This window comes from Ictalurus furcatus, chromosome 4 (assembly GCF_023375685.1).
Source record: "Ictalurus furcatus strain D&B chromosome 4, Billie_1.0, whole genome shotgun sequence".
Taxonomy (NCBI): Eukaryota; Metazoa; Chordata; class Actinopteri; order Siluriformes; family Ictaluridae; genus Ictalurus; species Ictalurus furcatus.
The window spans coordinates 6,008,421-6,023,204 of NC_071258.1; the positions used below are offsets into that span (position 1 = coordinate 6,008,421).

Below are 14,784 nucleotides of genomic sequence, written 5' to 3' on the forward strand. Positions count from 1 at the left end.
CAGGACGCATTGGTGATGGATGTACTAGCAAATCTTTCATGAAAAATTGAGAAAAGATGTGAATGGAAGAAGACGTTCTAATGTCTACCAGTTCACCAGAAGTGCACGTTTTCCTTTAACATTGCAACACTGAATCGGTTCCACATTTGGTATGTAAAGATTGCTTATTTAGCCTCTCAAGCTTTTTGCATCATGCAAATAGGAAACTTGAGCCATCATGCACAATGCAAACTTCATGTTCAAATCACGGCTCTTGTCTCAACCAGCACCGAGGAGTTCACGTTTTTATTAAACAAATGGCAGTGCTAGCTCAGTGGGTAAGACGTTGGGCTACTGATCAGAAGGTCATGAGTTCAAACCCCAACACTGCCAAGCTACCACTGTTGGGCCCTTGAGCAACTCAAATGTATAAATGACCCTCAACTACTCAGATGTGTAAATGAGATAAATGTAAGTTGCTCTGGATAAGGGCATCTGCCAAGTGTAATGTAAACAAATGTTGTTCATGGTGTATGAACTGTATGTCTGTAAAAATAAACATTAGAGGGCATCCAGACTGATACCAAATCATCTGATTTGAATTATACTGTTGGATTATATGTTAATTAGAGAATGTCATGTTATGCTAGGCATCAACCATTTATAGCTTAACAGGAAATTAAACACATCTTCCACTGGTTTTATCAAAAGAGTAAAATCCCCCCGCCAACCACTTTTTGGAAGTATAATCTATTTTAAGAAATAACTCATGATGGTAGTGAGGCTGGTGTCTGTAGTGAAATGACTCCTCAGTGATCAGACTCTTACATTTGGCAGCTAAATTAACAGCCAGAGCAAGTTTATATTGGGTCACTTTTAGAAATATGGTGACAATTGTTGCATTGATATTTACAGAAATCTGCACTCGTGATACTCAGAGTATAAAGTATATAATTGAGTATAAAATTATAACAGCCAATTTAATTAGCCTGCAGGATTGCATACTTTACTTTCTTGTGAAGAACTGTTAACAATTTTGCAACAGTTCAATAACATTAAACACATGTATAGATGGATTTTTAAAAATTGTTGCCATGGCATATGAGGAATTGAAGTATTAAACACTTCTGCACATCCTGTTATTGGAAAACAATCAACTTTGGGGTTGTAACAATAACTCCACTTTGCTTCAGGCAACAACACACCACGGAATCATTGATTATTTTCTTAGAACAGCACACCCAAGTTGTTTTATTCCTTACACAAAACATCAAACTCTTCTTTGTTTTCGTCTCTCAGCCTGTTCTTTGAAGCTTTTTGTTTCTGCTCTTTTATGTCTTCTGGAACACGATCATACTACATGCAAATATGAAGACAAGCACTTTTTACCCTTAATTAAAATCTGTTATAGCATCTCATTTCATGATATTTTAAGGAAAACAAGAGTAGAAATTCTATCATTGTTTTAATTACAAAAAAAAAAAAAAAAGTCAAGTTCTTGTTTGCCAAATTTCAGAATCAGTCCTTTAAAGTACTTTACAGTAGTTACATACAGACTTATTATGTTTGTTTGTTTTTTAAATCAGGTGAAGAGAAATGCATATACATACACCGATACAAATGTACACAGTTGAAAACAAAGAACATAACAGGCATTTGGTGTTAACAGGTACCTGGGTGTTGGAGTAAACTGTGCAGACTGGCTCAAATATACCTTTTCAGCCTGTATTTCAAGTGTTCACATTGCTTTAAAAAATATGAATCAAATAATTGCACTCTACATCATACAAAAACAACAACAAACAAACAAAAAAAAAAAACCAACATAAAAAGCATATAGTCCTTCTTATAAATGCACAAGTGGAAAGTAGCTGAATTATCGCAGCTCCTGTTGTACTGTGAGCTTTCACAATGCGTGTTCATTTGTTTGCATCTGTGCAAATGGACTCTCTGTGCTTCAAGTCTCTACTGAGGAGGACAGAGTGCTTCTGTCATGGCTGTAGTGGTAGTGTCCTTCATTTTCACTGCTGGCGCCATGCATCTCCACATATTTACCTTATCAAGTGGAAAGTTAACCAGTACATGAACACAGGCTGTGCTGCAGCAATGGCCATGGTTAAGTACATGCGCAGCTGATTCTTGGCTCCTCGGACAAGGACGCCCTCCGCAGCCACCTCGGATAGAATCTTTAACCTCAGTGTTCGGATCTACAGCGCACACAGATAAGCCCGCGTCAAGCACAAGGTTGTCTCTGAGCCCAAAATAAACATTATTGCAGTCATATGAAGTAGCTCATTTGTGGAATATTACTTCAAGTTCATTACAGTGTGTGAGAAAATGCAATCCCTGTTTTATTGTTTTCAGCATTGCCTGTAACAGCTAACTTAGTGATTGCGTTAGGCAAAAATTAGTTTAAAATAAATAATATCAGGTGCAAAAGTGTGCCTGTTTTTAAGCACATTCCTCAGTCCCCAGGAACTTTTTAACCATGCCTTTAACCATGTCCAGTTTCCCCTGGGGTATAAATGTTTTTTTCCGTTAATGGATGACCATGTATTTTACATGTGTGCACATGTAAAATACATGGTCATCCATTAACGGAAAAAAATTAATAAATGCCTTTCAACACAAAGGAGATGGTTGTTGACCTGGACAAATCAGGTCATGGATATGAAAAAAATAATGAATAGGCAGTTGAAAATACCAGCAAGGCCATATTTAGAGTCATAAAAAAAGTTGGCCAAGAATGAAACCCTATGCACTGAGGAGCATAACAGGGTGTTTATGAGTTTTTACTTCAAGGTTCACTTCACAAGGTTTTACTACACAAGGTTTTACTTCAAAGATCAGCTGCCTTCTGTGTTGTGACTACTGAAACATATGACATTGTATTTGTTTTGGCAAGACTGCAATCACAACTGATTAACCAAATTTAAATGAGCAATAATATTTTTTTTAAAGGCAGACAAACTCTCAGACCTTTGTCTAAAAATGTAAGTAGCTTATTATCATTGTTGTAGCTCTCAAATGATTACTTCCGTTAGCGACTTAACTTTGTTTTGACGCTCTATATGTGGTTTCTTTCAGTCTACAACTGTTAAGTGTTCAATGATTTAAAATAATAATAATAATAATAATAATAATAATAATAATAATAAGTCAATAGCAAGCCTACGATCCTGCTTGAAGTACCAAGACAGAAACGCGTGTGATTAAACTAACAAATGTATATGATATATAATGTCAGAAAGATATCGGTCCTGCCTGCTGTTCATAAATGCCAGTGATGGCGTTTTTTGAAAGGGAGTATACAGTCAAATTGAGTCATCAGTGTCCCAATGTGCAGTGAGCCAGGGTTCTTTACTAGTGTCCGAACTCGTGTACATCATATACTAATTCACCACCTAGGGAGCTAGGGAGCTGACTGAGACGCACCCATAGTTAACTATATACTTATAAAATTTATATAAAATCACCGTTACCTAAATTCTATAGCCATAAATTATTCATACCCTTTCAAATTATTCATAACCTAAATTCTATAGCCAGACTTGCAAGGTAATTTCCTTGCTAGCAAGACTAAAAACAATATAACAGTGTGATTTTCCACAATGTAAGGCATCATCAATGATCAAAAAAATGTGCGCGATAAAATAAGAGGAACAAATCCTGATCTCATCAGCAAATACAATGAAACAATTACCTTCCACTCACCGTAAAGACAAAGATTGAAGCACAGCACCAGAATAATGAGAGATAATACCCTGTCTTTCCAAACAGGAGCCCGGCTAACACTCCAACTATCATCCTGTGGAAAAAAGACAAGATGAGAAATGATTACAGAAATCACTTCCAGGTGCAGCAATATTACTAGTTTTGGAGATATTTCCATGATCTATTAGATTATATAATTTAACAACATTATATTATACGAGACCATTATGTTTTACACTTTAACTTGGGCTTAAAGAATAAAACCACCTCAAATGACTTAGTCTTTAAAACTACCATCCTCAAGGTCACCCAAGATTTATTTTGTAATGGCACCAGTCAGAATTAGCCCTCGCTTCACCTGTACTTAAAAAGAGCAGTGCAGCAGCACTTTAGTCCTTTACTCTGTCCAACTTTCTCATGTCATTTTTGCACTCTGCTCAAAGAGATTAGCTTCCAAACTTCAACATTCATTCTAATACCACTGTCAACACTAATGCGTCATCACGTCATCATCGTCATCATCATCATCATCATCGTCGTCGTCGTCGTCATCTCGTAGACTAGCCGAGCCGAGTCTATACTGTAACTCGGTGCAACAGTGTCGCAGTGCTGCACTGAATTCTGGAACTTACAGTCGAAAGTTTGTTCACTCTGCAACTTTTACACTGTATTTCTCATGAATATGAAATTAAATGTGGAGTGGAAAAAGTTGTTGTTTCTTGCCAGCAGTGAAACCTAAGCGTTATCGCTTGTGACCCCACCCCACCCGTTAAACACCAAAAAAAACCCAAACCCCGCACACACCCGCTAACCACTAAGCACGATATTGTTTCAGGGTGGAGATTTACTTTAAGCAGCAGTTCAGAAAGGGGAACGGAACACATTCAGTGTGTGCACATAACGGAAACTATAATTAAATGATGTCATATTTTTTGTAATTTGTAACAACTATTGTTAAAAGTACCGAATAAGCAAAGTGAAATCAGCTCATAGCCATGTCAGTGTTCGGAAAAGGTTAATGCAAAGATAAATAATGAACTACAGGCTTTAGGAACGACTTGTTCTTAAGGGTTGTGGACATTAGGGCAGAATGTCAACTCTTCTAAAAAAAAAAAAAAAAAAGAAATAAATAAAAAATAATTTTAAAAAAAATTATGAAAAAAAAAAGGAACACACATTTAAAAAGCTACACCAGGATAAGAATAAGAAACCTGTCACGAGGTAGAGTAGATCATTTTATTCAGTCTTTAATAAGCCACCTTACCCAACATATTTGTATCCAGAAAAGGCCACCAGATCGATGGTAGTGAGGTCTGTGTTCACTGTGACCAGGTAAAGGCTGAGGAGAATGGCAAGAACTTCAATAATGAGCCACACCAGGGCTGAGCTAGCCTGCATCCCCAAGATCTCAGGGGAAAAGCTGAATATAGAGATACACACAAAGGCAAGAGTCAATAATGTAAACAAACAGATCTGTGGAAATCTTGTGAAGATTTTCCATTATACAATATTAAACCAAACATCCCACAACATAAAAAATATAAACAAATCAAATTTATGACAAGTCATTAAAGAAAATGTTTACGTTGGCAAATTGCTGTGGTATAAAGGAAATAAAACTCTGTGTTATAAAATAAATCACCGTGCCATTGATTATTATTTTTTTTTTTACGTTAACAGCACACCCTGTTATATTTTATTCCTTAATTATAAATCGCTCTGGATGTGTGTGCATTATCAACGATTAAACAAAACCTGGATGTAAAATGTAGCACAAAAGCAAAATGTAGCTGTATTGACACTATACACTCGGATGTTTTCAGAGCCTAAGAAACCCAATATGTTTCATTTCAATTTCAGAACTTTAACTGGTTTTATGTTTCGACAGCTTTTGAACAGAAAATATTTAACACGCTGTCTGACAGAGTCCCATAGAAGAGAGAGTATGCTCGGGTTGTGTCTTTAAATAGAGTGGTTCCTCTGAAGCCCCGAAATAGAAGCCTTTTTTGTCACAGATGCATTACGGCACAGTGAATTTCTTAGGATGTTGGGATCAGAGTGCAGGGTCAACAATGATATGGCACACGTGCAGGAGAGAGAGTTAAAGTGTTAGAATTGTCATTTTTGGGTGAACCGTCATCAATTACTCGCCTTTCAAGCTCCAAAAAGTTCATAAAGGCATCGTAAAAGTAATCCATGTGACTCCAGTGGTTTAATCCCATTTTTACGAAGCGATACAAATGCTTTCTCATGAAAGCGCATCGTAGATCTACGCGGAATTGAAGATATTTTGCGAATAAAGACTTCATTTTAGCTTTTTTTGCGCACACAAAGCATTTGTATCGCTTCATAAAATTGGGATTAAACCACTGGAGATACATGGATTCTTCTTACGATGCCTTTATGAACTTTTTGGAGCTTGAAAGTTTTGGTTATATGGACGGTCAATGGAGGGACAGAAATCTCACAGGTTTCATTCAAAATATCTTCATTTGTGTTCAGAAGATGAACGCAAGTCTTATGGGTTTGGAACGACATGAGCGTGAGTAATTGATTAGAGAATTTTCAATTTTGGGTGAAACAGCCCTTTAAGGGCCTTGCTCAAGGACCCAACAGTGGCAGCTTGGAAGTGAACTCTCGACCTTCTGATCAGTTAGCCAGAACCACCACCTCCCTAGTGCATGAGGATCCATCACAAGAATGTAAAAGTGTGTAGAAAACCATGCTTACCTGTTTTGTGTGCCAAGGGCCAGGCCTGCAACCAGGACATACGTGATAAAAGCCATCGCTGAAATGAGAAGGGGATAAGATTAGACAATCAGAACACGGCATGCATACCATATATAAAGTATGTACTTTTGCATGCAGCCTAATAATTGGGTAATAATCTGACTGGTGGTTTAAACTGACTAAACTGGATCAGATTTTGAGTATACTCTGTTGAGATTGACAAAGCAAAACAAGCAGAGTGACTTATCACTCCTCGGCTTAATACAAGCACCCATAAGGCTGCAACCAGTGTATTGAGTTCCTGACAATTTGAACCCTCTCTTCCATTGACTGGGTGCAATTCAGATAGAGTTTGAGACATTCTGGTGCTCCATCCGTCATTCCCAATAATCCTAAGTCTCCTATGAGACCGAACAGTAAAGGATCATGTGTTTTGATTGTCTAAAACCCTATAAGATGAAAGTGTCAAAACAGGTAACCTCTGAGTCTAGTCAACTGACTATTCATTTTTGTGCAATAACTGGTGAACAATTTTTTTTTTCTCTGAGAGGTTAAAATCAGGTTCAGTTTGCATATAAATGTGCTTGTTAAAAAAAAAAAGGAGATTACATGAAAGAGAGACACAAAGTTCTTTCAAAATGAACAATCCAATTTATTTGGATCAATGAAAATCTTTCAATGTAAACACAGCCTGTGTCCTCTCATGCTATAACTCATGATAAATAAACCATGCTGAATACACCTAAATCCACAGTTTCTTTGGGATCTATACTTACTAAAACAAGGACTTATTAATCATTCCTCTTTTTTAAAGGATGTCATTTCATATACTGTTGGGCAATTTGTTATGAAATATATAAATAACTTACAGGGAATGTACAGGTCCGGAGCATTGATATCAAAGCGTGGAGCTACTGGAGTATCCTGTTGGTAACTAACCTCCCAGTTCTGTAACAAAAGCACTGATGAGACACCAAACACCCACATTCTCCGAATACACACAGATAAATGGAACCTAACCTGATTACGGCACATCAAGCAGAGCTTAGTGCATTTGTTAAGAGATGAACATTAAAACAATCTGAAATGCAACTCGTTAAGATGACATTAAAACAGCAGAAAACAAATGAGAGCCAGTAGAGTGAAAAAGAAAAAGCAGTTGTGCATAGACACAAAGAAAGAAGATTCATGTCTAGGGGTCTATCGGTGTACCACTATGATGGCATACTCTCGTATGAAATATAAACATTAATTAATATAAAGATTATAAATAAAGACAACCTGAAATGTTAAGTTTATGTCTCTGGTGAAACATTATATGGCCAAACATATGGTCAAAGTTTTTTGAACATCCCATTCCAGACTTAGTCTCCCTTTGCGGTTATATATATTATACAACAGTTAGTTCTGGTCCACAGATTTGACTGCTGTTAATATGAGAGTGTTTCAAATCTACAACTGGATGAACGGAAAGTTCAGGAATAACAAGCTCTAATGGATCAAATAAATTAATATGATGGTACAGATTAGTCCTAGTCTTAAAATTAAATCTGTACAGTGATTATAAGGAGGACTATGGAGATTATTTTACTCTGGATGGAGGTCCAAAAAAAATAAACCCTGCACTAATGTGTAGGTTAAGGGTAAAATGATTCAATTCAATTCAATTCAATTCAATTCAGTTTGTATAGAGCTTTTAACAATGGACATTGTCACAGAGCAGCTTTACAGAAATATATCAATTCCGGATATAAATTTTAAATGTATAAATTTCTCTCTTGAATTATAGGAATATATGTTGTTCTCCATATAATGAATTTTAAAGTAAATAGAAAACAGTAAATCCCTTTTAAGAGCAGAATGAACTGGTATTTTTTGTAGTACACTACTACTGCTTGCAAGAGAAATCGTATTAAAGGTTTTTTTTTTTTAATCCTTGCATTATTTCCCTAACCAAATAAGCTCATACTTGCAGTGCTACAGGAGTGTTATTTCGCCTGTAACTATTTGTACAACATATTTAGATGTATTAAAATTTGCTCAACTTGCACAAACATGAAAAAAAAAGCAAATAAGCAGCAAACTAGGTGCCTGTGTGAAGTGGAGCAGGATTAGCACGGTATACAACTCACTTCCTAGGAGAATTTCTGTTTACTTAGATCCTTCGTCTGCCAGGTGGCAGGTGCAAGTATGCACAAATTTATGTGCTACATAAAGAACACATCAGTCATACCTCATGCATATAGGGGAATACCAGCAGTCCCAGCTTCTTGCCAACATAAACGGTGTCCACAGCAAAGTAATATTTCAGTTTGGAGATGGGGATAAAGCGGTCAAGCTGTGAATTTGGAGAGAGTTTAAATGCCAAGCAAAAATAAATAAAAATCACATGAATTTCAGTTCTGCAATACTCTTATATGAAGTTAAACACTTCCAATAAGCCAAAATTATTTTTGTTGTGTATTTCTGATCCAACTTTAGGACCCTACTTTTTTTTTTAATGGTAAAATACTTCTATACCACGAGAGCAATTCTAAAAACAGTTCCACATACAATTATAAAAGTTACTCTTTCTAAATATTAAAACTCTTTCAAGATGTAAATAAAAAAAGAAATACAAATAAATAAATAAATAAAAAATCAAGCTAAATAAATTGTCAAGGATATGTTACTCTGGGTAAATAAATAAAGATGAATCTGTAGAATTAAAGTTTAAGTTAAAAGTAAGAACATTATTTATTAAAATATATTAACACAATACATGCTTTGATTAAGAAAGAGACAACTTTCACCTTGTGAGATTCACACAACACATTTATAGTATACTTCTACTGCTAGTGTTAGTTTTTTGTGGCAGTATTTAATATTAAATCTATGAAGTAATATAAATTAATCTGACAGTTTTTTAGTTACTGTAGAGGAGTGAATGAATGCGTTAAAAGGCTCTTGCTGCATCCAATATGCTCCCATGTTAATCAATGTGGCCTTTCTTTGTCACGCAAACTTTGCGTCTGACTGCCTGCTCCCAAGCACATGACAGCATGATGCTCCCAGGACTATTTTCTTAGGTCATTACACAGTTCAGTTCACACAATTCGGTCTGTTGTGTTTATTTCGTGGTTGGGTGAAGTAGCCATACATCCAGAAGCTGATTTGTGGACTCTAATAAGAAAAATATTGTTTTTGCCTTTTGACTATGCTAAAGGTGGGTATCAAGAGACAGCAGCCTAAGCTCAATTATGGATCAAGGCAGATATAAAAATGCCACCCTGCCTGGAGATTTCAAATAGCACATTTTGCTCCACATGGGTGCATTCACTTCTGGACACAAAAGCAAATTAGAACAAAGAGCCCTTACGTTTTTATCCATCATTTGTTTGCCCTGGCTTGCAAGGCTGCTCCCATAGGCCATAGCGAGATTGGACATAGGATCTGAGAGGATGGCATGTCCTGCGTAGTCCATCCCTCCTTTGTCCATGCTGCCAGGTCCAGAGTTGTGTTGACCAGCACTGGTGTCATCAAAAAGCTGACGGGGTTCACCAGAATCTGAGCCAGGACTCCTCATCCTTGGCCTGGATTCTGAAACACAAACGCACATCTCGGAGTGAGAGTCAGGCTGAATCCCAAATGGCTCATTACACTGCGGATGAAATAATGGATTCTACAGGCTACGTAAGACATGAATGCATCCCACAGGAAGCTCTCCGGAAAGCATCCTCAGTCATTTAGTGCATCAAAGTCTATGTTAGTATAGACTTAGTCTAGAAGATCTGAACAGAAGGCAGATACACTATATGGCCAAAAATCTGTGGACACCTGATAAACCACACCCATACTACAGCATGGGTGTGGTTTATCAGATGTCCACAAATTTTGTGGGCCTTCTCCAAACTGCTGCCACAAAGTTGAAAGCACAGAATTGCACCCGTATGTTGAGCCCGATAGCGCAGGATCACAACAACCGACGCGCATTGTAAGTTATATGGTTACATGACCATGTTATAACAGATTTAAAAAGCTCCTCAGCTCTCTTGTGGCTGAATTAGCAGAAATCCCCACAGCCACAACTCCAAAATCTAGTGGAAAGCCTTCGCAGAAGAGTGCAGCTTATTATAACAGCAAAGGGAATTAATCTAGAATGGAATGTTCAAAAAGCACGAGTGTTTATATCAGGTGTCCACGTAGTGTATTAATATAGCTAGACTGTATTGCAGGTCAGTTGAGATTTAAACTAATGCAAAGCCGACCCAAATTTCATTTGTTTTGGTAAATAACAGCACATTTTATCCATGTGATTGAGTGATTATATATATATATCTCAAAAGTTCAGAGACACTCGACTGAAATGTTTCTCATGATCTTAAAAACCTTTTGATCTGAAGGTGTATGATTAAATGATTTTAAATCGGTGTTGTAGACAAAAATATAATTGTGCTAACATATTAATTTCTTTCGTTAGAAGACTAACATTTTATTTACATCCATCCATCTTCTACCGCTTACTCCTTTTCAGGGTCGCGGGGGAACCTGAAGCCTATCCCAGGGAGCATTTTATTTACAAAAAAATATTTTTTTAAATGGACGACTCGGAGCGAAATATTCTGAAAAGCAGCCGTTAAGTGTCCAACATAGGTGTGAACTCCTTTAATACTGTTTAAAAAGCATCTCAGGGAAATTCCTCAAGAAATAGGTTGAGAAAATGCCAAGAATATATTTCTGGAAATTCTAGGCAAAAAAAAAGGTGTCAACTTTGAAGATACTAAAATACTAAATTATTTTGATTTATTTAGGATTTTTTTTTTATCACAACATAATTCCATTTGTGTTACTCCAGAGTTTTGATGACTTGGTTAATAAAAATGAAGAATGTCTAAACTTTTGATGGGTAGTGTATATAACCATCCTGCCTTGGAACCGGAAGTATTGTCATAGAAAACTTGTCAATACCTTCTGACCAATCAGAAGCGAGAATTCAGCAGCACTGTGATATAAAGCAAATAAATTCTGTTCCATCTTACAGAAAATCACCTAAGTACATAAAGTGACATGTCAGGGGAAGAATTATATTGTCAGAATAAATTTTTAGCTCGAACAGACCACAAGGCTCAGATTAATGACTAAATGAATGAATGAATGGATGAAAGAACTAACGCTAACCTAGCCACTTATGTGTTAGCCGTTAGCTTATCTAAACACCGAGTTGCACTAAACATTCAGGACAATTAGCTTGTTATTACGTGATACACGTAACACTGCACTTATATTATGTAAGTTATAATACTCGATAATATTAGTTAGCCAACTAACAGATTCAATAAGCTAGCGTTAGCGAAGTATGGAAGTGTCGTACTCTCTGTACTGGAGCTAAAAATAGGCCTAATCCCGAACGGCTTTCTGTTGAAAATTTAGTGCCCTGCGTGAAAGGGCGTTAAAATCATTACGTCATATCCGATTTAGTGCACCTATATAGGGCGGAGAGAAATATTTCGGATTGAACCGTAGCCAAACCGAGCTAACTAATCTTGCTTTCTGGCCTACCATTACAAACTACTAGCTGGGTTAAATACAAATATTACTCATGGTATATAAATACACGTATTGTTAATTTACTGAAGCTAAATTTGAATTAGCTATTCACAAGAGCAAAAAAAATAAAAATAAACTGTCTAAAGAAATCACAACAGAAATAGCATGACGTACGTAACTTACGCTGTCTGAACCCACTCTGATTCGTGTAATCCATCCTCACAAAAAATAAATATTATATATTAAACTTCTCTGCGATTAGTAAATGTTAAAAATGCTATTTTCATAAAGCGAGTTTATATGAGATCAGTTTCAATTCATCTCCAAAAACACCGGCTTCGTTTCCCTTCCACCCGAGTGACGTTTTCTTACCCATATGACGCACGTTAACAAAGCCAATCACAGCGCAAAGAATCACCAAAAGGGGCGGTCCATAGAAAAATCATAACCAATCAAGTACTCCTCTAACGGTATAGGTGGAACCAACAGTTTGGCGTATGCGTATGATGAGTTTTAATGAGATATGTAAAATTTTCAAAATCCCTCCCTCCTAGGTTATTTGTTTTTAAAGAGGAATTTTTTAATATAGTTGGAGACAATGAGAGGGATGAAAAGTTATAAATATTGGTATTCTTTATTGGAGAATTTTGGCTTTATAATGTAAAGTTCTCCTACGCCCTACTTTATTTATTTATTTGTTGATTGTCCTTGTTTATTTTATTGTTTGGTAAGCTGTGTAGAATGTAATAAGAGAATTGAGTGTAATCTCAGTCCTTGTTTGTAAATAGTTCATTTATGACTGTCTTGTTTGCTTTAATTTATTGCTTCCTCGTTTCCTCTCTCTTCCGTCCTCCAGCCCGTAACCCGGAAATTGATCGACGTCAACCACCTGGAAGGACATATGAAATATTTTTTTATTGAGCGTATACAAAAGTAAATACACATACACGTTTACAACTCACACCATATATTAACAACAATAAAAAAATATAACAAATAAACAAAGAACCAGGTTAAACAAAAGCAAAAGAAACAAAACATGTGGCCAGGGGTAATATATAATTTACAATAAATGAAAATTGAGCTCCCTCAATTCCTTTTATGTGCAACACACAATCAATTGTACATTATATTAAAAAAGCATAAATATTGTACAAAATGTAAAGGTACTCTAATAGTGGTGCAGGGATGACGTCATTTTGTATGCCAAATCCTGGAAACGAGTTAGAATTTTAGCCTTTCCGGTTCCATCGTCCAGAATTCAATGGGTTTTTTTTTTTTTAATGGGATTTTGGTTAAGAGCCTGAAATAAGGTCTCTGATGAACACAAGCTCAGAATATTTTCACGTTTTATCCTATGACATAAAATACACCAGTAATACCCCACTCATGATTTAAAAAAAACAAAAAACTTTTATGTGTATTGAAAAAGGCGGTTGCTAACAAGTTGCTAAATGGGACTACAGCCGTTGTCGGGGACATTAAACGTAATCACGCCGAACAGGACTACACTTTGCAGATAAACTGGTTCAGGTATGCTGTGCAAAATTCCCCCAAAAATATGGATGAAGATTCATCCACAGAGTAAATCCGTGCTATGGAAAATATTTTTAAATCAAGTTTGGAAAAGTTGTCGGAAGCTTGGTGATGGTGACGTTGAAGTCATGCGACCGTGGTGTAGTTCGTTTGTAGGATACGGTTAGATTATTATTATTATTATTATTATTATTATTATTATTATTATTACTTCTGGCGATTGCATTTAGGCTTCAAACTTGTTGTGTTAATTTATATATATAAAAAAAAAAATCTTGACGGACAAAACGTAGGACCTGCGAGTTCATGAGTCATGTGTTTTGAGTCTTTTACAATTGATTTGACCAAATAAACAGAACTGAAAAAATCTTCCTCTGCTTTTCCAAGTCTTTTTATTCAAAGTGTTTGCACAAGTAACCTTTTCATAATTAAATTCTTTTCTTGTAGTTATATATTTTCAGAATAACAAAGAATGTCCAGCATTTTAGTCTCACTATTTTCATTTGATGTAAAGCCAACCAACACCTAACTATAATAGATAGTAATCACTGACCAAAAGCATTAAAAATGAATGAAAAGTACTATTAAGTGTTAAGAAAGGTTAAGCTAAACATTAAACAAACTTTGTAAGGTGGAAAAAGGAAGCAAGTTATCTGACCTGCAGCTCTACTTGACTGCATGTGTGTGTTTGTGGTGTAGTCTGGAACAGAAGATGGCAGCATTATACAAAGAACTTGTTACACTATATGGCCAAATGTTTGTGGACATCTGACAATCACACTTTTTTAACATCCCATCCCAGTTTTAGTCCCCTCTTTACTGTTTTAATAGCCTTCACGCTTCTGGGAAGGCTTTCCACTAGATTTTGGAGCGTGGCTGTGGGGATTTGTGATTATTCATGCATAGGAGCATTAGTGATGTCATGTGAGGAGGTCTGGGGCGCAGTCAGTGTTTCAGTTCATCCCAAAGGTGTTCAGAGGGGTTGAGGTCAGGGCTCTGTACGGGTCACTCGAGTTCTTCTACGCCAACTTCGGCAAACTATGTGTTCATGAACCTCGCTTTGTGCACAGGGGCATAATCATTCTACAACAGGTTTGGGCTTCTTAGTTTCTATGAAGGGAAATTGTAAACATACAATCTCCCGTCATAGAAACTAAGAAGCCCAAACCTGTTCTAGCATGACTATGCCCCTGTGCACAAAGCGAAGACCCACATATGGGTGTGATGATCAGGTGTCCACAAACTTTTGGCCATATCATTTCTAATTTTATGATCTTCCATATAAATGCATGTTTTTTT

The 14,784-nt window shown here is 36.4% G+C and overlaps 1 protein-coding gene across 3 annotated transcripts; it reads right to left on the reverse strand.

Annotated features, from left to right (window-relative positions):
• Positions 1 to 1,735: 1,735 nt before the first annotated feature.
• Positions 1,736 to 12,564, reverse strand: yif1b (Yip1 interacting factor homolog B (S. cerevisiae)). Of its 3 annotated transcripts, none has more exons than XM_053622642.1 (8): positions 12,124 to 12,564; positions 9,782 to 10,002; positions 8,657 to 8,761; positions 7,293 to 7,371; positions 6,424 to 6,481; positions 4,958 to 5,113; positions 3,694 to 3,787; positions 1,736 to 2,186 (listed from the first exon to the last, which is right to left on the reverse strand). In XM_053622642.1, the coding sequence occupies exons 1-8, from the start codon at positions 12,164 to 12,166 to the stop codon at positions 2,031 to 2,033; spliced, it is 912 nt and encodes a 303-aa protein (XP_053478617.1). In that variant the 5' UTR covers positions 12,167 to 12,564; the 3' UTR covers positions 1,736 to 2,030. The 3 variants fall into 3 exon arrangements, with proteins under 3 accessions (XP_053478617.1, XP_053478618.1, XP_053478619.1); XM_053622643.1 differs by having other exon boundaries at positions 12,133 to 12,563; XM_053622644.1 differs by having other exon boundaries at positions 11,774 to 12,563.
• Between the last annotated feature and the right edge of the window lie 2,220 nt (positions 12,565 to 14,784).